Source organism: Mchenga conophoros, linkage group LG11, assembly GCF_057382185.1.
Source record: "Mchenga conophoros isolate Kocher_MC1m ecotype Shallow Benthic linkage group LG11, M_conophoros_male_GT1.1, whole genome shotgun sequence".
In the NCBI taxonomy this organism is placed as follows: Eukaryota; Metazoa; Chordata; class Actinopteri; order Cichliformes; family Cichlidae; genus Mchenga; species Mchenga conophoros.
The window spans coordinates 38,789,056-38,811,318 of record NC_140536.1 but is presented as its reverse complement, the minus strand read 5'-3'; the positions used below and the strand labels follow the sequence as shown (position 1 = coordinate 38,811,318).

The 22,263-nt window shown below is 46.5% G+C and overlaps 1 protein-coding gene across 2 annotated transcripts; it reads right to left on the bottom strand.

The window, feature by feature from the left end:
- Positions 1–894: 894 nt before the first annotated feature.
- dek (DEK proto-oncogene) lies at positions 895–17,501 on the bottom strand. 2 transcript variants are annotated; one of them, XM_085292922.1, is made up of 12 exons: positions 17,324–17,501; positions 16,366–16,519; positions 16,181–16,279; positions 15,982–16,091; positions 13,660–13,754; positions 12,822–12,951; positions 12,443–12,736; positions 12,219–12,341; positions 3,642–3,726; positions 3,063–3,205; positions 2,587–2,655; positions 895–1,221 (listed from the first exon to the last, which is right to left on the bottom strand). In XM_085292922.1, exons 2-12 carry the CDS (start codon positions 16,487–16,489, stop codon positions 1,210–1,212), a joined length of 1,284 nt encoding a protein of 427 aa, XP_085149048.1. In that variant the 5' UTR covers positions 16,490–16,519; positions 17,324–17,501; the 3' UTR covers positions 895–1,209. The 2 variants fall into 2 exon arrangements, with proteins under 2 accessions (XP_085149048.1, XP_085149047.1); XM_085292921.1 differs by having other exon boundaries at positions 12,437–12,736; positions 17,324–17,498.
- Between the last annotated feature and the right edge of the window lie 4,762 nt (positions 17,502–22,263).

The window sequence follows — 22,263 nt, the reverse complement described above, 5'->3', positions numbered from 1 at the left end:
CCAAGGGCCAGTATCCTGCAGGTTCTAGATCTCACCCTGGGTCAGCACACCTGAATCACATGATTAGTCCATTACCAGGTCTCTGGAGAACTTCACGACACATCAAGGAGGTTGTTTAGCCATTTAAATCAGCTGTGTTGGGTCAAGGACACGTCTAAAACCTGTGTTCCCTGAGTTGCAGGGACCCCCCCAACCCGCAGATGGCGTGCGTGTAAGCATCCGACTCAGACACACGAGCAGTAAATTTCAACCCTGAGGAGAGGCGGGAACATTTCCTGCACCTGGAGATGCAGAGCTGAACGGCAGCGAAGAGCATCAAGTGATTCTGACAGTATGCACTCAGCAGTTCGGTCAAAGCCCAGATCGCTGGGTTAGGGTTGTCGCTGCTCACATGTCATCAACATCTCAATACAACATCGGCAGACTGTCGGCACGCTGCACAGTAAGCTTCAGAGTCAAACGCTGAAAGGTGTCCTGTTATCCGTTAGTTTCAGGAGAGAAAAGCACGGTTTGAACGATCCCTTACTTACTGCTGCCGAAACAATCCCATGTCCTCAGATTTCTACAACAATCGCTGTCATGTCTCCGCTCGTCTTTGTTGATGTTACCAACATAAGTAACTTTGCACAGCCTTGTTATAATGTTGAGCATCAGTTCTGTTTGTTAATGAACTGGTCTCCTCGGGTGCTCCTGTCTGCACTCTGTTTCCTCATTCTTAGTGACTCTGGAATTACTTCGGCCCTGAAACATGTCCAGGCTTTAAGGAAGTCCCTGAAACTAACGCCACGCAGCGCTGATGATCAGGTGGAGACTTCCTGTTCCTGAGTTTGAGGCTGCCGTTTCCTGTTTGGTGGCTGTGAGGAGTTGGTGGGTTAGAAAGCGCTCGGAGACGAGTTTGTTGAAAAAAGGTAGAATTTTAATCAAAGTTTTTCAGCACATCTCAGAAGATTCAAACGAGAACAAAACAACAGAAGAAAACTCGAGAAAAGCTTCGACTACGACAGAGTCCAGAGCTCGGCTCTCCCGGAGTCACGCTCTCTTTACTTCCTGTTCCTCAGACAAACAGCTTCTGCTCTGGACTCGACAGCGGGCGACACAACAGTGATGAGTTCACGTGAGAGCTCCACGCAGGAATAAAAAAAACGTATATAAAAGAGAAAGCAGATGTGGGGGGAGGAGCTGCTGGCCGAGGTCGTTCCCTTCCCGTCTTCATGTGATGAGCTGTGAGGAGAGAAAACACAGCTGAGGAACACCTGCAGGGTTCACCTGTGAGACCAGAGCACCCCAAACCCTCGCCGTTCCCATGATGCACCGCCGCGTGGCAGAGGCGGGGTCACCAAATGGCAGGGTCTGTGCTTTGATGGTTAAACGGCTGCAGTACTGTGCAAAGGTCTTGAGCCCACGTGTGTTAGAAGAGCTGTATGATTTCACACGTGTAAATACAGAGTTTGATCCTTCAGCTCAGCGCGAGGACGTGCAGGGTGACGCTACGCCGCTTCAGTAATGCTGAGGTCCTGTTCCTCAGACCTTCATCAGCGTTTCTTCCTGTGAGGCTCAAGACTTTTGCACAGTTCTGTACATGAACGTAAAGAAACAAAGTGAAAAACAACACATGACGGCGGTTTGTGAACTTCCTGTTTGCAGACCGAACGGTGACAGCGAGCGAGGAGGGCGGGGTTTTGGTGGCGGCTCAGGTGGCTGCAGAATGAGAAACGCGTCCACACGCAGCAGCCAATCAAATGGTTTCTAACATGTGTGGTTTTGATAAACATGGTGACGCACCGACTCGCTTCCTGTTTTGGTTTTTAAAGAAACAGCAAGATGAAGCTGCTCTGAGAGGACCCTACTGGACATCAGCAAACCTTTTCCTCCTTACCTTTCACAATAAAAGCCCACAACAGACACTTCCTGCTGTCATTAAATACTGTACGTAATGTCTGTGATGTTCAAGTATTTATAGTCATTTGTAAAAGACTCGTTAATTGTGGTTTATCAAGAAAGATTTGGTGCATGGCTTTAATCTACAACTTCCTGTATGTGAGAAGCATTTCACCTCAACAGAAAGCAAACCTGACACGTTTCTATTCACCTGTAAATATTAACCTGACATCGAGGAGGACGGTAACCTGGGAATAAATCAGCTGATCTCCTGTTGGCTGATGAGCGGGGCTGGAGCTTCAGCAGGTAACACACAGGTGAGCAGTCAGGCTGCAGCCCCGCCTGCACCTGCTCATGTTTCACAATCACCGTGACGACCGCTCTGAAGTCTCTTTGTGTGCGTGTCGTCATGGGCTCCGTGTCAGTGTGTGCGACTGTAGCTCAGTTTATATTGTTGGACGACAATTACAGAGTAGGTAACGAGTATTCTGTGTAATAGAGTACTTGTTTTGAGGAATGACAAACATGTGACCCACAGCATGCAGCGACTGCTCAGAGATGAAGCCTGTGGCAGACACGCCTCTGACCTGCTGCTGCCCTTTACTGTGGACAGCAAAGCACTGCACTAATGTCCCCACACCATCAGGAAGAACAGCGTGTGTGTGTGTGTGTGTGTGTGTGTGTGTGTGTGTGTGTGTGTACACTCACAGATTTGACGGTCTGTTTGATGAAGTCCTTCTTGGTGCTCAGGTCGTGCTCGGGGTACGTGTCAAACACCTGGAACAGAGTGTCACGCCTCACCGTCAGACAAACTGAGCTGTGACACGCACACACATGCACGCACGCACGCACGCACGCACGCGCGCGCACACACACACACGCGCACCCCCCTGACCCCCTCAGTCAGCTGGTTTACTTGTGGGGACCAACGTGTCCGTCCCCACAAGTCTGAGACAAAGTCTCACCCAAGTTACAGTTGGGTGAGGGTGAGGGTGAGCATTATGTCAGAGTTAGAGTACCGACACTGTGTGTGTGTGTGTGTGTGTGTGTGTGTGTGGGCAGGCCTTTTCTGGGCCCTCGAGCCACATGTTTGGACAGCTGCTGCAGCCTGAGGGTGACGCCCCCACCTGTCCACACTGCGCAGCATCTGTAACCATGGTAACACAAGAAGCAGGGAGACTGACCCTCTGGCAGATCTGCTTCATGGTCATCTCCTCCAGGTTGGCCTCCTTCAGCAGACTCTGCACCGTCTCCTTCAGCTGCTCGTCGCTCGGCCCCTTCTTCACCATCTTGATCAGCGGCTCGTCGTCGTCCGAGCTGTCCTCCGCTGCACGACAACGAGCCGCAGAAAAACACACGAAGAAGAAGAACAGGAGATTTACAGCCAGGTCTCTGACATCATCGTCCTCACTGTGGAGGTCGCTCCGAAACACGCAGTGGCCAATTCATTAGGAACTAAACTGACTCATATTCTGACCAATCAGGATGTTTTGGACGAGCCTGGGTAAACATCAGAACAGGAAGTCTTCGTCACACCTTCAGCTGCCTCATTTCTGAGGGCTCTTATTTTGGTAACAAGGTTAACGGTTGTCACCTAAAGTCTCAGTGAGCACTTCGCTGTGAAACATAAATTTATGGTTTTTACCTGCAAACTGGGCGTTAAACTTTGAGCTACCTGGGTCGGACCCACACCTGGGATCAACATGAGCGCGACGCCGCAGACCTCTGATCACAGGTCACACTGATCGATGAGACGAGCTCACCTGTGTTGTTCCTGCGGTGGCTGCTGCTGTCCGCCTTCTTCGTCTTGGCCGCAGGTTTGGCTGCAGCGGCTTTCTTCTTCCTGGGCTGGAAAAGAAATCATGTAACGTGGGCTGTATTCAGTGGTTAGAGGCAGCCGACACACTCAGCAGGACAGTCAAAAGCTTGCGACCATAGTGGCAGTGGGAATTCCACAGTGTTTGTCCTTTAATAAACGCCAACCTTACAAGCCCGACTGAACGGCTGCTGTCTCATCATACATGAAGCGAGCAGAGTTCATACAACCTGTAACGTTACGTTGAGTTAATGAGGTAAACACATGAGGTGTGCGAGCACGCTTCTCCCACACTCTACAGAGGGCACCCGTGACATCACTAAACATCAAATTAGGCTGTCTTAAGGAGACACCGCACTATTATGGCTGTTACAGCCGCCATCATCGACTCTGCAGAGCGAGAGGATGGTCACAGAGAGCTGCTGGAGGAGGATGTGGTCCAGGCGGTGGTTTCCGGGAACATCAGCCTGCATCTGGATGAAGACGTGTTTGTAACGTGAGGAAGCTTCAGCTGCGTCAATGAATGAATTTGATTGACAATAAATTGTGAATCAAACTTGCATTACAGTGTTGGACTAAGGTGCTCGTAAATCTGGGAGTAATATGGGTCCTAAACTCAGTCCTTTAAGGTCCCGAAGTCAAACAAACATCACTGAGAGTTAAAAACGGTCTAAATTCTTTCACCTTTAATAAAATGATCAGTGTTGCTGCTTTACCAGGTGGAACTATGAAGTTTAACATCCAGGCATCCATGAAAACAGGATTCATTACATTTAACTGAGTTAGAAGTTAGCAGGAAGTTAGCTCGCTAGTTTTGCTAGTTACCTAAACATGATATAGCATGTTCTGACAGAGATTTCTGAAAAAATTAAAACGTACAGCTCTGCTGTCACTTCCAACATAAATGAAGACAGAAAGCTAAACAGCAGTGACGTTTGTAGGGTTACTGAAGTTGGGCTAGCTGCTATATAATGATATACGAATGCTAGCGACACAGCTATGTTAGCATAACACAAACACTGAAGCTGGAGGATGAACGCTAACTTTTTCCCACTCGATAAAAGTTAACGTGAGGGTTCCTGATGGTTAGAGACAAATGCAATCGCATAGCAGGATGCTGTAAACGGACCAAACTTCAGTCAGGAGAACAACTGAGATAATCCATCCACAATACGAGGTTAGTCATTAATATACTGCAACAACGTGGGAACAGAGCAGCTGCCAGAGAATTCAACATTAATAAATCAATGTTACAGAAATGGTAAATGGCCTGTATTTGTATAGTGCTTTCACTAGTCCCGCCTAGAGACCCCAAAGCGCTTTACACACCCAGTCATCCCAACACACAGTCACACACGGGTGGAGGCAGCTACAGTTGTAGCCAGAACCCGGGGCAGACTGACAGAAGTGAGGCTGCCATATCGCGCCATCGGCCCTTCTGACCACCACCAGTAGGCAACGGGTGAAGAGTCTTGCCCAAGTCAAAGGAGCTTGGAAAGAAAAGCGTCTGGACTTCTTTAAGTTGCTTGAAGACGTTTCACCTCTCATCCGAGAAGCTTCTTCAGTTCTAAGGTCAAATGGTGGAGAGTCCCAGATATAAACCTAGTGGGAGTGACCCCCCACAGAGGGACAAAAGGACCCCCTGATGATCCTCTAATCACATGACCCAAGGTGTGAAACTGGGTGTGGGTCCCAATCAGCCAGAGTTTCGGGTGAGCTCATTGTGAAACCTGGCCCCACCTTATCATGTGATTTCCTGAGGTCAGATGGCCCAGGATGTGAGTGGGCGTTAAGGCGTCTGGGAAGGATCTCAAAACTGGATTATAGATGGCAGAGAGTTGGTGTCGTAAACCCCGCCTCTGTTCAAAGATGGTCGCTCACAGTGGACATAGATGGCTTCTTTCACTCCTCTTTCAAACCATCTGTCCTCTCTGTCCAAAATGTGAACATTGGCATCCTCGAAAGAGTGACCTTTGACCTTTAGATGCAGATGGACTGCTGAGTCTTGTCCTGTGGAGGTGGCTCTTCTGTGTTGTGCCATGCGCTTGTGAAGTGGCTGTTTGGTCTCTCTGATGTAGAGGTCTGAGCATTCCTCGCTGCACTGTACAGCATACACCACATTGTTAAGTTTGTGTTTTGGCGTTTTGTCTTTCGGGTGAACCAGTTTGTGTCTGAGCGTGTTGCTGGGTCTGAAATACACTGGGATGTTGTGCTTGGAGAAAACTCTCCTGAGTTTCTCTGATACACCGGCTACATAGGGGATGACAATGTTGTTGCATCTAGGGATGGGTATTGATAAGATTTTCACGATTCGATTCCATTTTCGATTCTGTTTAACGATTCTTTTTAAAAAAGGAGAACACTAAGGTCGATTAGCTCAGAACTTTGTTTTATATCTTCTCTTTGAACAAGATAGAAATTTAGGAGTAACATGGCCTTACAAACCCAGCAGTGAGATCTTAAGAGATCCAGCCTGCGGCTCTTCAATGGGGTGTCACAGGGTCCCCAGGAAAAAAACTGTAAATGTAAAATAATAGAATAAATATTCTTCTGTAGCAATAACAAAGTATAACATAAATTATTCTGTAGCAATTACACAAGAATATCCAGTAATGTCCCTGCCTACAATTAAACACATTCACTTACTGAAAATCATCTGCTGTGGCAAACGGGTGCAAGCCTTTGACCACAAACTCAGTCACTGCTCGGTGACGTTCGTCTATCCTGCCTGAAAGGAGACGCTACCGGCAGACTGCAGCGAGAACTGCCAGCATCTGAGCCAGACTCTGTCTCATCATGGTCACTAAATGCACAGTAATGGCAGGTTTGTAATAAGGCAGATCACGCTAACATAATATGTTAGTTGATTATTTACCTGCCGCATTAACGGGAGAGGACGTGCAAACGTTACCGCTGCCCGTAAATGAAATCTCTACTTTGCAAGTATTGCAAGTTGCCCTGTTGTCATCCGTTCTCGTAAAGTGTAACCAAACTTTTGAGCGTTTGAGCCGCCGTGTTTCCTGCCAGGTAAATGATGCTCCGCAACGTGGTGACATCATTCGGGGCGACTGGAATTGATAAGAGAATCGTTTGCAAAAATGGCAAACGATTCCAAGGAACTGAAACAGTGGGAACCGGTTCTCAACAAGAACCGGTTTTCGATACCCATCCCTAGTTGCGTGGACATAGATGAAAGAAGCATCTATGTCCACTGTGAGCGACCATCTTTGAACAGAGGCGGGGTTTACGACACCAACTCTCTGCCATCTATAATCCAGTTTTGAGATCCTTCCCAGACGCCTTAACGCCCACTCACATCCTGGACCATCTGACCTCAGGAAATCACATGATAGAGTGGGGCCAGGTTTCACAATGAACACACCCGAAACCCTGGCTGATTGTGACCCACACCCAGTTTTACACCTTGGCTCAGACGATTAGAGGATCATCAGGGGTCCTTTTGTCCCTCTGTGGGGGGAAACTCCCACTAGGTTTATATCTGGGACTCTCCACCATTTGACCTTAGAACTGAAGAAGCTTCTCGGATGAGAGGTGAAACGTCTTCAAGCAACTCAAAGAAGTCCAGACGCTTTTCTTTCCAAGCTCCTTAGGCCTTCATCAATTGGCTTTGTTCAATGGTCATAACAATTCGCATATTAATGATCAAGGAACTGAGCTCCCACGCCATTGTTCATTCAGTGGTGCTGGTTTCAGTCATTGTGCAAATGTCCTGTTTATATGGTTGGGGAAACCTGCAGTCAGCTGAGACTGAAGAAGTCACCTGGATGAGTGACAAAACATTTCTCCCAATGAAAACGTCCAGATGAACAGAATCAACCTTTTGGGATTTCCTTACCTGGATGATTGAGCATGCATCAAGACACTGCACAGATTCATTTTCTAACATGCCTTTATTTGATTATTCATTCCCCAAATGCCATATATTTACTCGAGGACTTAAACTGAGCAGCACCTGTCATTATAAACAGGTGAAGCTTGGCTGATGCCGTGATGTCAGTGGAGATGGGAAAATTCTCACAGTGATCATGGATTTGGATACCTCTGTCGTAACCAAGATGCTGTGATGGACCTGGAGGAAACATTTGACACCCTGCAACAGAACTGGTCTGTGACAAACCTGCAATGTTCAGCTGCTCACACCGGAGCAGACACCTGTCCCACAGGCTGATGCGAGTTTGAACATTTGCCCAAAATGCTTGTAACAGGGCAGCCCCTAGCGGCTGGAAAGACAGTGAGACAGACCAAGGCAAGTGTAGTGGAACAAAGTATTTATTTGCTATATGGCGCTCCTTACCACAATTAATTTGTCGAGCTTCTTCACAGCACAAAAATCCATCCTCTAATGACAACTGGCAGCCTTAAATATGTTCAGCTGTCACAGACTAAACCATTATTCCACTCTCAGGTAAATTCTTAAATCCCAACCTTCCACCACAGTATACAATATATCAATAAGAATAAATAAATACATAAATACATTTTCACATTTACATATTAATAAATACTTCACACTTTAATGTTACAATAAATTATCACAGACAGAAGCAGAGCAAATCAGGATGAAAGTCTCAGCCACGCTCTCCAGTGCCAAAGTCCCTCCATCCAACCTCACAATACAAGAAAAGACCACAACATCACTGTTTTACCAGCTGATAAGGGAAGATGCACCGTGGTCCTAAACACTACAGATTACCACACAAAGATCACTACTCTCCTCAGTGACAACAATACCTACGAAGCCTTAAAGCGAGACCCCACAAGCAGCTAAAAAAAGAAAGTTATAGCTTGCCTTCAAGACTTTGAAAAGGACAAAATCATTGACCGCCTTACATATCACCGCCTTTACCCAGGGGATGCCATACCCTGCATCTATGGACTTCCTGAAATCCACAAGGAAGCTGTCCCACTCAGACCCATAGTCAGTAGCATAAACTCAGCCACTTATAACATTGCTAAACACCTTGCTACCATCCTTGCGCCTCTCGTGGGGAACACCCCACACCACATCAAGAACTCCACCGACTTCACCGACAAGGTCCAGAAACTTACCCTGGATCCAGATGAAACCATGGTGTCCTTTGATGTAGTCTCTCTCTTCACCTGCATACCCACCACGGAGGCCGTGGAGACTGTCAGAAAACGACAAGAAGACAGCTCCTTGGAGGACAGGACCAACTTCACACCCGATCAGATCTGCACACTGTTAGACCTCTGCCTCACCACTACATACTTCAAGTACAACGAAAGCTTCTACAGACAAAAACATGGCTGTGCCATGGGCTCCCCCGTGTCACCTATTGTAGCAACCTTTACATGGAGGAAGTGGAAAGGAAGGCTCTTGGCTCTTTCAAAGGAAGAGTACCCAGCCACTGGTACAGATATGTGGACGACACCTTGGTCAAAATCAAGACACAAGAAGTGGATTCCTTCACTGCGCACATTAACGCTGTGGATAAAAACATCAAGTTCACCAGGGAAGACACAAAGGACAACTGTCTGCCTTTCCTGGACTGCGCTGTGCACATTGAAGAGAACGGCAACCTCAACATCGAAGTTTACCGGAAGCCCACACACACGGACCAGTACCTCCTCTTTGACTCCCATCACCCTCTGGAACACAAACTTGGAGTAATCAGGACCCTACACCACCGGGCAGAACATGTTCCCTCTAAGCCTGAAGGAAAAAAGAAGGAACACACACATGTAAAGGAAGCACTCAAAACCTGCAGCTATCCTAAATGGGCGTTCTTAAAGTCAGCAAAGAGGCACAGAAAAGAAGACCAGACACCAGCGAGGGAGGATAAGAAGGACAGACGCAACAACATTGTCATCCCCTATGTAGCCGGTGTATCAGAGAAACTCAGGAGAGTTTTCTCCAAGCACAACATCCCAGTGTATTTCAGACCCAGCAACACGCTCAGACAGAAACTGGTTCACCCGAAAGACAAAACGCCAAAACACAAACTTAACAATGTGGTGTATGCTGTACAGTGCAGCGAGGAATGCTCAGACCTCTACATCGGAGAGACCAAACAGCCACTTCACAAGCGCATGGCACAACACAGAAGAGCCACCTCCACAGGACAAGACTCAGCACTCCATCTGCATCTTAAGGTCAAAGGTCACTCTTTCGAGGATGCCAACGTTCACATTTTGGACAGAGAGGACAGATGGTTTGAAAGAGGAGTGAAAGAAGCATCTATGTCCACTGTGAGCGACCATCTTTGAACAGAGGCGGGGTTTATGACACCAACTCTCTGCCATCTATAATCCAGTTTTGAGATCCTTCCCAGACGCCTTAACGCCCACTCACATCCTGGACCATCTGACCTCAGGAATTCACATGATAAGGTGGGGCCAGGTTTCACAATGAACACACCCGAAACTCTGGCTGATTGGGACCCACACCCAGTTTCACACCTTGGCTCAGGCGATTAGAGGATCATCAGGGGGTCCTTTTGTCCCTCTGTGGGGGGTCACTCCCACTAGGTTTATATCTGGGACTCTCCACCATTTGACCTTAGAACTGAAGAAGCTTCTCGGATGAGAGGTGAAACGTCTTCAAGCAACTTAAAGAAGTCCAGACGCTTTTCTTTGCAAGCTCCTTTGACTACGATGACTGAGAACCTTCACAGACAGTCAATGGTCAATGGTAACTTTATTGTCCCTGATGGGAAATTGATTCGCAGTATGTCAAAACAAACAAACATACAACCAACACATCACGTACACTCATTAAAAAAATTCTATAATATAAGCCTGATAAAACAACCTAGATATTCCATCGAAAAAAGTGCAATGTGCAATGGCAACAACACTTACAATTTAGTGTTGTTAATTAAGATAATAGCACTAGGTACAAACGACAATTTGTGTCGCTTTGTCTTCACTGCAGTCATTTTATAACGACGACCTGATGGAAGCAGTTGAAAATCGTTAAAGAGAGGATGATCTGAGCACAACAGGACAGAAGTTGCCTTCCTCAGCACCTGCCTGTTATAAAAGTCCACAAGCTGGACCTGAGACCTCCCTGAAATCTTGCCCGCCACTTTAACCAGATTGTTAAGTCTGGTCTTATTATCCATGGACATACTACCGTACCAAGCAATGATACAGAAAGTTAAAACAGATTCAATAAAACTTTTATAAAAGAGAGTCATCATTTCAGATGAAACATTAAAACCTCTCAACCTCCTTAAAAAGTCTTTGTTGGGCCTTTTTCACTGTAGCAGCAAGATGTGACTCAAAGGACAGAGTCTTATCAAGAACAACCCCCAAGTACTTGTAACTATCCACCATTTCAATGGCTGCACCATTTACCACTGTAAGCGCAGGATGAGGGGATGACTTCCTGAAATCTATAACCATGTCCTTGGTTTTCAAGGTGTTGATCATTAAGAAGGACTGATCACACCATGAAACAAACTCCTCCACAACAGGCCCATGGGAATCCTCTTCACCATGAAGGAGGCTTACAATGACTGTGTCATCTGCATATTTGATGAAATGCCTGTTGGCCTGTGTACTGCGACAGTCATTAGTGTACAAAATATACAAAAGAGGAGAGAGACAGCAACCTTGTGGTGAGCCAGTGGAAGAGTTCAGCTGTTTGGAAAAACAGCCGTTTATTCTCACACACTGTGATCTATCAGTTAAGAAGTCTAAGATCCAACCAACGAGATTAAAATTGCCCAAGGACACAACGACCGAGACTGTCCGAGCCGGGGCTCAAACCGGCCACCTTCTGATTACAAGACAAACTCCCAACTCTTGAGCCACGATCCTCCAGAAGTGGAGGAAGCAAGAAGAAAAAAAAAAAAGAAGGGGCAGGGATAGCTCAGTAGGTAGAGTGGTGGCCCCATGATCGGAAGGTCGGGGGTTCGACTCCACTGAATGGCTACCCTGAGGTACCCCTGAGCAAGGTACCGTCCCTACACACTGCTCCCCGGGCGCTGCACTGGTGGCTGCCCACTGCTTCACTGGGTGAATGGGTTAAATGCAGAGGAACTATTTCCCTATGGGGACTAACACGCACACTTTAAAAAAAAAAGAATGAGTTGAATAAAGTTTGATTTATCTGACTGCTTTGTTTCCCTTGATGTGTCTTATAATCCCGTGCACCTTATGGTCCGAAAAATACATATTTGACTTTTTTATTTGGCTCACTGCAGTTTAATGTTGCAAAGCTCCTCTTTTTAACTTCAGTGGATGTTGTACATGGTTAACTCAGGATATGTCAGCCCATTTCTACTGGAAATGCCTTTTGGTTAAACTTTCAGCAAAGAATTTGCATTTGCACTGTTAAATGTTTATATAGCTTTAATGTACATAAAACAGCTGCTTGTTTAAGTGAAAATAAATGGATGGGGTTTTGCACTAGTAAAGTTGTGGAGTTGTATTTTGTCTCGCATCAATTACATCGTCAGTTATATCGTTATCGCAAATTTTCAAATTTATATCATGATACATATTTTTGGCCATATCGCTCTGCTCGCGTGTTTACCTTCTCATCTGCATCGCTGTCCGACTCCGACTCATCTGAAACTTCCTTCTTTGATCGCTTTTTGGGAAGACCCGTCTTCTTCGCTGGTGTCCGTGCTCGCTTACTCCCTCTGCTGGACTTGGACTGGAACACACACACACACACACACACACACACAGGTCAGACCGTTTCCTGTCAGCTGATCATCTTCTGCTCCACCTGCTTCACTCTGTGCTCACCACCACCTCCTCCGCAGACTCCTCAGACTTGTCAGACTGCTCCTCCTCCTCTTTCTCTGACGGTTTTTCCTCAGCGTCTGATCCTTCCGCCTCCGCCGAAGCTCCCGCCTTCTCGTCTTCCTCATCGTCGTCTTCGTCGCTGCTCGAGTCCATGACGATGGCTTTGGACTTGCTTCCTGTTTTGGACTTCTTGGGGCTGGACGCCGAGCTGGCGGTTTTGGTTTTGTTCTTCTTCTTCACCATCGGGTCGTCGCCCGACAGCTTCTTCTTCGATTTCCTCTTCTTCTTCACTAGCAGCCGCTGCCGAAGGTCAGAGGACACGTTTAATAAAAACTGAAAAGCTCAGGTCCAGGAGAGTCTCGGCGCCACAGGTAGCTCAGCTCACCTTGCCACTGTTCTTCGGTGCAGTGAGGAAGGTCAGGATTCGGTCCACCAGGTCCGAGTGGGTTCCTTTCTTCTCCAGATCCAGCACGCTGCAGACCACCTTCAGCTTGCTGTTTGTGAAGTTTGAGTTCCTGCACGGAGAGAGTCAGCGGTTAGCCAGAGAACGAGCTTCATCGTGGACAGATGAAGGTTTCACGAACACGGCAAAAGGTTTTTAATCGATCTCGCTGCCCGCCGCGTTAAAGTCCGACGCTCAGAGGTCACCGCTCCATGCGACGGCTCCCCGGCTCTGAGCGCGCTCAGACACGCAGCTGAAGACGTCCGAGTGGGTGTTTGCTGAGGATGGTGTGACGCAGAGCAGGAGTCTGCTCTGTGGACTCCTCTGTAGTCATCACTGGGGGGTACAGTGGTAGTACTGCAGTAATACATCACATATTCATGTTTGATATGACGTGGTAATAAAAACGCCCTGTCAGACTGGCGACCTGTCCAGGTGTACTCTGCCTCTCACCCAATGGTTACTGGGGATAGGCTCCGCCCCCCCAGAGGATGGATGGAGCTTTGTGGACACACGGATCAGGTGATAAGTCACAGGTCACGTGTCTGAGACTCCGTGTTTGATTTGGTAGTTTTAAACTCATAAATCACGTCTCCAGCTGGAATCGAACCAGCAACCCTTTGTTTGAATGAAGGTCAGCAGGTCGTTTAAACGGCATTATCCGTGGGGCGTCCCGCCCAAGCACACGAATCCCCACCTCCCGTAAACGCACCGAGCGCTGCGTGACCTCTGACCTTCTGTCTGTAGGTTACCGTCATGGAAATACTGAGCGCACACTTACTTGAGAAGCTTTTCCCGTTTTTTGGCAAACTGCTCGCTGTCGGCATCAAAGGCGAAGCCGTTGAACAGCCGCAGGTTCTTCTTTATCAACGCCATCTGAAAAAGAAGGAACAGCGCTCAGAGTCAGCCCGATCACCTGACACGGTCAGCACTAGGGATGGGTATTGATAAGATTTTAACGATTCCGATTCCATTTTCGATTCTGTTTAACGATTCGATTCTTTATCGATTCTCTTATCGATTCTTTTTGTTTTTTTTTTTTTTTTAAAAAGGAGAACACTAAGGTCGATTAGCTCAGAACTTTGTTTTATATCTTCTCTTTGAACAAGATAGAAATTTAGGAGTAACATGGCCTTACAAACCCAACAGTGAGAGCTTCAGAGATCCAGCCTACGGCTCTTCAATGGGGTGTCACAGGGTCCCCAGGAAAAAAAATTGTAAATGTAAAATAATAAAATAAATATTCTTCTGTAGCAATAACAAAGTATAACATAAATTGTTCTGTGGCAATTACACAAGAATATCCAGTAATGTCCCTGCCTACAATTAAACACATTCACTTACCAAAAATCATCTGCTGTGGCAAACGGGTGCAAGCCTTTGACCACAAACTGAGTCACTGCTCGGTGACATTCGTCTATCCTGCCTGAAAGGAGACGCTGCCGGCAGACTGCAGCGAGAACTCCCAGCATCTGAGCCAGACTGTCACGGTGCGCTGTGACAGACCGTGCGGTGGTGTGTGTGGTGGACCCAGGTGCGAACACAAGTGAGCAGACGGGAGTGAACTTTAAACAAAAGCGAGCCTTTTATTGTGGCTGGTAACGCAAGAGAAACAAACAAGAATAAGGGCAGCACAAAAGCAATAACTAAAACAGAAACCTAAACTGGAAATGAACTAAGGTAAGGCTATGACTTAGAATACAACAGACTGGGCATGGAAACATGGAGGGTGGGAACACAGACGACGCGACACAGACTGTAAGAAACACAGAGACTAAATACACATGAGGGATGATCAGGGGAAGTGGCCACACATGGGAACGCAGCTGATATACATGAACTTAACGACAGGAGGAGTGAAACTGAATACACTGACATTCAATACAGACTTTCAAAGTAAAACAGGAAACATGGAGATTAGACATGACATGAACTAAACATAACCATGCAGACATGACTCATGACAGATAGACGCACGAACCAGGGAGACTCAGTACAGGGGAAGATGACAGAAGCGACAGCATGAACTTGACAACACAAGACACACGGACATAAACACATGAAGGGCAAGGGAAGCTATATACAAGGGTAATATAATTACAAATGAGCTGGAATAACTAAATGAACCTAAACAATCAATAAACATCAAAACAGACTAAACACAAAACACTGGGTCGCACGACCCAGGACCATGACACAGACTCTGTCTCTCTCATCATGGTCACCTACATGTACAGTAATGGCAGGTCTTGTAATAAGGCAGATCGCGCTAACATAATATGCACTGTTAGTTGATTATTTACCTGCCGCATTAACGGAAGAGGGCGTGCAAACGTTACCGCTGCTGCTGGGAGAGTCACGAGTCCGGAGTGGAATTAAAAACACGACATTCATTTAAGGTCATCGCGTGTTTTGTGAGCAAATGCTTTTGCATATTCGTAGTGTTTCCTCCCTTAAATGAAATATCTACTTTGCAAGTTGCCCTGTTGTCATCGGTTCTCATAAAGTATAATCAAACTTTTGAGCGTTTGAGCCGCTTAGGCGCCATGTTTCCTGCCAGGTAAATGACGCTCCGCAACGTGGTGACGTCATTCGGGGCGACTGGAATCGATAAGGGAATCGTTTGCAAAAATGGCAAACGATTCCAAGGAATTGAAACAGTGGGAACCGGTTCTCAACAAGAACCGGTTTTCGATACCCATCCCTAGTCAGCACACAGGTCAGAGCGCCGTGGGGCCACGTCCCCTCAGGGCGCGCACGCTGCTCGGCAGCAGACCGGACGTTTCACCGATGCAGAGATCGTCGTTACGGTTTTGTTCACGTCTCCTTTGTCCTGCGTTTAGAGGATCTGACCCACACGGACATTCCCGCTCAGACATCTTTATTTGTTTCAGAACTAAAAAGTTTCTCTCACAGTCGGCAGTTTCAGTTTGGACCACACTGACTGAAACACAGCGCGAACGTGTTTGCTGCCAACTCGTGGGCAGAGGTCCTCTCAGATACAGCAGCAGGTGGCAGGAAGTAGAACCCCCTCAGCGGGATTTACTCTGAGTAATCTGGCTTTTAAAACCGATTTCTGTTTTGTGTGTTTAAACGTTCCCACCTTCCCAGGTCTGTCGAACAGGATGGCGTGCAGAGGTTTCAGGTCAGCCGGCTTCATCTTGGTGATTTGGTAGCTGGTGCGAGGAATGTCTCCCAATTTATCGCCGCTGCCTGAAAACGACAGAGACGAACAGCAGCAGTGTTCAGACACGTACACGTCACGCTGAGACCAGTGGAGGCCACGGCCCGTCGTCGCTCACCGTCTCCGATCTTGAGCTTCTCTCTTTGTTTCGGCACCTGGAAGTCGAGCCTCTCCACAGTCTTCTTTGCCCGTTTCCCTTCGATGATTTCTCCCACAACTGCGACCAAAACAAACTCAAACATAAATCACTGGTCTGAGCCAGCCCACAGGCCCGACCCCCTCACGCCGTCTGATCCCCGTTACCTGAGATTTTGGAGCCTCTTTTATTGGGACTCGTCTGGTCCTCCTGTGACAGTTCCTGCTGGTCCTCCACCTCCTCCTCAGACACCGCGGAGCTGTCCATTGCCTCCTCCGCTGCGTCACTCATGTCTGACCTGTTGCCGACACTCCACGAATCCTAGGGGAAAGAAACAAACACACACCAGCGGGCATGTGGTCAGGATTCTTCCTCCCGGACTAATCAGAAGCAGTACACTGCCATCACACACATGAGGCTGTGAGAGGTGTGTGCTGCCATGTGTGTAACTGAAGACATGCCCAAGTTTTCTTTGAGCAGTCAGAGCATCTGCATCAAAATCAAACCCAGAGAGAAGAAACTAACACACAGTGAGTGGAGACATGAGCCGAAAGGTCCGCTGACTCCATCACGTTGGCACTTGCAATCTGTCACTCCTGTTTTACCTGGCAGGTGCGTCTCTTTGTAAAATCTGCTGAATTCTGAACCGAGTCTGGCAGCGCGGGTGCTAGCCATCAATCCCTGGAGCCCAGTTTAACTTTACTGTGAATGTTCGCTGAATGAAACGCGGGCAGGTGTGTGCGCAGGCGCTCGTGTGGAACACTCAGGTTTGACTCTGGGGGGGTTTTTGCGGGCTTTTGTTTGTTTCTTCGCTCTTTGCGGATTCTTGGCGCGCAGTTAGCTAACAGGCTGAGCGCTACCCGGCAGCTTCCTCCCTCCTCGCCGCCGAGCCCGCTGACCTGGCGGTCACCTGTGCGCAGACGGTCCGCAAGTGAATGGAAAACGTGAACCTGCCGTTACCGTTTATCGGCGGACGGCTGCAGCTAGCACCGCGTGCTAACCCCGCCGTTAGTCGCTCAACAGTCACCGAGCCATAACCCGCCGATAAACCGGCCCGGAGCAGCCGCACACGAGCCTCCGGAATCCCGCGGAGAAACAGTGGATCAACAGCTGAGAAACACTCACCTGCTCCCGAAACTGCGCGCGAGCCGCCGATCACCTGTCAGCTCTGTTTTTGATTTTGTAATGGCGGTTTCTCTACGGGGCGGGGACTCATGCGCAGGCGACCACCGATTGGATCTCTCTCCGATGACGTAAAACCCGTTGCGTCCTTAAAGGGAAGCGAACCCGGGTGACGTCGCGTTGCCGCCCCCTGTGTTCACACTGCAGTACTACAGGCAGGAAAAAAAGGATTAAGACAACGATCAACTAAAACTGCAATAAAAAGGAGAAAAACATTTCAATCGAAGAAATGAAATAAAAAGAACAAAGCAAGACTCCTTATTTATAAAAACTACAAGTGCTGAACACCTCAAAGACTAAATCAACAAAAACAAATATACTGCTGTTAATGTTCGTCCTGCTGGTAATGAAATGATGGATTACTGCCTCAAAGGAGACAAAGATGTCACCTCATGAGAGCGAAACTGCGTTTATCTCACATTTATTATATTTAATAAGGATAAAAGTTTGTCTCGGGTCGTTTATTACTGTCGCTGTCTGACTTTTACCCCCAGCATCAAAAATGAATTACAAAAGTGACAGAAACATTCAAACGTCTTCATGAAAGTAACTCATGCAGACCAAACGAAACCAGGAGGACAAAGTCTGGCTTAACCGAACCAAAAGGAATTCGCTTTAATGAAAATGCAACGCCGATCGGAATAATGGAGGATAGTTTCAGCTGGTAGCTCCACATCTGTCACAGCTGCCCCGCTTCCCTGTACTGTTCGATCCCCGGCAGGTTGGAGGGTCGAACCGTTGACTGCAGGACGCCGTGAATCACATCACATGATGTGAACCATCGCAGCAGCTTTGACACTGCCGACGTCACACAGTCTGATCATTTTAAGCAATAAAAATTAATCAAATTGGATTAATTTAATACGATTTAAACACACGAACGACAGAGCACAGGTGAGCACTATCACAGCAGGTGAGGACAGATTGGGCGGGGCCACCTTACAGAGGAGGGAAAGACTTGACAGGCTATAAGAGTAAAAAGAACCAGAACCCAAAAGAGGAACCAGAACCTAAAAACAGAGATCAGGACCCCAAAACAGGAACCTCTCAGGCCGACACAAAGCTGCTGTAAACGAGTCCAAGAATGAATCTGAATCATTTAAAAACAACAACACGTCTGAAAATAAAAAGTGCCTTTAATCATTTCCCCTCCCTCCTTTTCCTCACAGCAGCACAAATTACGAACTGGAACTTTTTATGGCCCAGAAAGACGAGGGCTCTGCAGCGCCACCGTCTGTCAGTCCTGACAGGAAATGTATGCGAAGAGTTTCAAATTAAAACCGTGACTGTGAGCACGCTCAGTCTGCAGCTTCATGACATGAAACCATCAGCACACAGCAAACCCAGCATGCCCAAGTTAACACTGACAGATTTGATTTCAACATTAAAGCGTCTATATGGGTCCACACCATGAGCGTTAATTTAACTCTTTTTGGAGAGTTTTTAACTCTGATTTAGTGTTAAATCCCAAATCTGTCTGGAGTTGATCATTTAACACTTGTTAATGCTAACTAGGTGTTAAGAGTTTATATATTAACTCTCACAGAGTGTTTTATTTTAACTACATCGGAGTTATCTTCCAATTCATTGTAAAACTTCTGAAATTTTACAAATTCCTTTGGAAACAAACGTTTATTAAAAAGAGTCCATGTTTTTCTGAATAACCTTTGTTTTGAACTGTGCACCAGTGTACATGCTCTGACTTTCATTAGAATATTGTTTATCAAAGGGACATATGTGAGCTGGCAGTGCAAACAGCACGCTCATTACTCTTTTCTTCAGTACAATATGAACGTCCTCCCTTCATCACTTTGTGGAGCTCCAACTCCCCCCATATCCCACCTTCCCAAGCATATCCTGTGTGCAGAGTCAATAAAAGTTAATTGTGTACTAATTAATTGCAGCACAGTACAAAAAAAAAAGAGAATTTCTGAGTAACACGTGGTTTGTATTTTCCCAAAAGACAGTTCCAGATACGAATCCATTGCCCATATTTAAAGCCAATATCAGAACAGGTTTGTTAACATGGTGCTCTCTCAAACAACCGAAGAACACAGACAACAGTTAATGCCGAACTACATATAAAACAGTCTGTTTCATTTTGACCTAAACCGTGTGCACAAAACTCTGCAGGGATGTCGACCCACAGTCAGCGCTTCTGCTGTTTGCTACGTCGGTTTGGTGGTTTTCAGGCTTCACGTAGCATCATTATGTCAACAATCTAAACATTGTTTTAGGTGTAATTGAGCCAAAACCTGACTGAATATTCATATACAAGCTGTTTTCCAAGGCTATAGTGTTTGGCTGCAAACAACAGATTTCACCGAGCAGCGAGGCTAATGCCTTTCACGCCGCTTTGTCTCAACTCAAAAAAAGTCACAAAAGTAAAAGAAAGTAATAATAATTAAAACAATCTCAGAAAAAAATGACTTACCAAGCATGGCAGACAACTCAGAAATCTGTAGAGCAAAATGTTCTGAAACGGCTTCACTTTCGTGCTGGGGCCGGAGTCTGTGCATTTACTATTAGTGTCATAGCCCCTTTAGGAGTTCAGAGTTCAGAGGTCAAGAGTTCACGCTTCCATTGTAACGCCTCCAGATTTGATATAGAAACACTCGATTTTAACAGTATTATTTTACACCTCAGACTTACGTCTAAAGACTGTAACTGTCAAATTAAAGTACGAACACCAACATATTTAACACTTTTGAATTTGCTATGCAGGTCATTTCCAGGCCGGACACATGGTGGCGCTGTGGCAGCAGCGTCTGTGAGGCTCACAAAAGTGGAGCACATTTTTATTCTCGGGCTCAGTCGCACTGTTGCCTAGCAACAGCAGCAGCATCTCAGAGAGAGGGGCGTCCTGTATGGAGGGTGATTAATGCCGCGTATGGCTGCACACCAGCTCGCTCTCGTTATTATCAAGTTTCACACTTTGGATGTTTGTCTTCATCTCTGTGGACGGGAACAGGGTGGTTGCTGCTCCGCCTTTTCCTCTTCACCCCACACAGTGGGCAGAGTCAACTGTCCAATCAGAATTCAAAGCAAAACTGTAAAAAACATGAATTCTGCCTGCAGGGAATGAAGTAATCAGATTACACTGCAGGCAGATTTGTTACTGACGGAAGCCTCGTGGTGTCAGAGTGAAGCACACCGAGAATGATTAAGAAATAAAACTTTATGTAAATGCCACTTTGACTTATAAAGCCAGCAAACGCGTGTGAGCCCAGCCGAGTGTTTTACACCTGAAACGGTGAGTACACATTCTTTATGCTTCGTGTTCGAGGTAGACTGTTTTTACCTATAATAATTATTTTAACACTGAATATATGAGCTGAATGCGCGAATCTAGTCTATAAACAACAAAGAGTTTCAGGGCCAAATTAAGAAAAACATAATAATGAGTCAGTGCAACAAACCGATCAGCCGTCCTGCGATACAACACCCGTCCTCTTACTGCTCCAGGCCCTCGATGACCTCACAGCTGTTCAAATCCACTGTTCCACGATTTCCTGTGTGAGCAGCTTCTGCAGTGTCTGTGCAGCGTTCTCACGCTGATCACCATCCTGCGTCTTTGAGCTGAAACACAAATCACGTTCTTCCTTTAACCATCCTGAAGTACGACCTCACAGTTTGTCCTGAAACAACAGCTGTAATCTGCACAGATCATTTGTTTTCTTCATGTTTCCATGATACTGTTAGATTATAATATTATTTTATGCCATGTTATACCCCTAATTAAAGATTGTGAATTATTATGTAGTTTTAGTTTGCATTATTCTCCTGAATTAGAAGAAGCTGATAACTATTGCATTAGTTAAACTGATTTGCATTACATTAAACTGCTGACTTGTTGTGAATGAATGATATTGTTTTATGATGCATTATACTGCTGAGTTATAAGAAATCTAATTTGTCTGAGTAGAAGAGAACAGAGTGTGCTGGAGTTTTCTGCCCCATTTCAGCAGGAGCAGATAAACAGGGAGCCAAGGTCGTAGCTTAGGCGCTGTGTGAGAGAAAGCATGTGAATGTTTAGGCTTTGTATGATAAGGTGGAGGCACCAGAGGCTATAAAAGTTTGAGCAATGCTCCACCATTTTGAGATTTTGAGGCTGTCTGCATCAGTGTCCATCTCCCACGCGTGTGTTCATTAAAATCATCGTTTGACTCAACCCGGCCGGACCAGTGTTGTTATTATGGTTTTTTCTCTTGTCTCCATCCCCAATATTTTGAACCTTAACAATACTCAGTCCTGATACTCAGTCCTGATACTCAGCCACGATACTCAGTCCTGATACTCAGCCATGATACTCAGCCACGATACTCAGTCCTGATACTCAGCCATGATACTCAGCCATGATACTCAGCCACGATACTCAGTCCTGATACTCAGCCATGATACTCAGCCACGATACTCAGTCCTGATACTCAGCCATGATATTCAGGCATGATACTCTATCCTGATACTCAGTCCTTATACTCAGCCACGATACTCAGTCCTGATACTCAGCCATGATATTCAGGCATGATACTCTATCCTGATACTCAGTCCTTATACTCAGCCACGATACTCAGTCCTGATACTCAGCCATGATACTCAGCCATGATACTCTATCCTGATACTCAGTCCTTATACTCAGCCACGATACTCAGTCCTGATACTCAGCCATGATATTCAGGCATGATACTCTATCCTGATACTCAGTCCTTATACTCAGCCACGATACTCAGTCCTGATACTCAGCCATGATACTCAGCCATGATACTCTATCCTGATACTCAGTCCTTATACTCAGCCACGATACTCAGTCCTGATACTCAGCCATGATATTCAGGCATGATACTCTATCCTGATACTCAGTCCTTATACTCAGCCACGATACT

What these genes read in the sequence shown, in the direction of transcription:
- dek (XM_085292921.1), bottom strand. Translation starts at nt 16,489, where the DNA reads ATGAGTGACGCAGCGGAGGAGGCAATGGACAGCTCCGCGGTGTCTGAG. An exon ending in AGTCTGCGGAGGAGGTGGTG is followed by an intron (nt 12,342 to 12,436) that starts GTGAGCACAGAG and finishes TGTGTGTTCCAG; the next exon opens with TCCAAGTCCAGCAGAGGGAG. An exon ending in ACAGCGATGCAGATGAGAAG is followed by an intron (nt 3,727 to 12,218) that starts GTAAACACGCGA and finishes TTTCTTTTCCAG; the next exon opens with CCCAGGAAGAAGAAAGCCGC.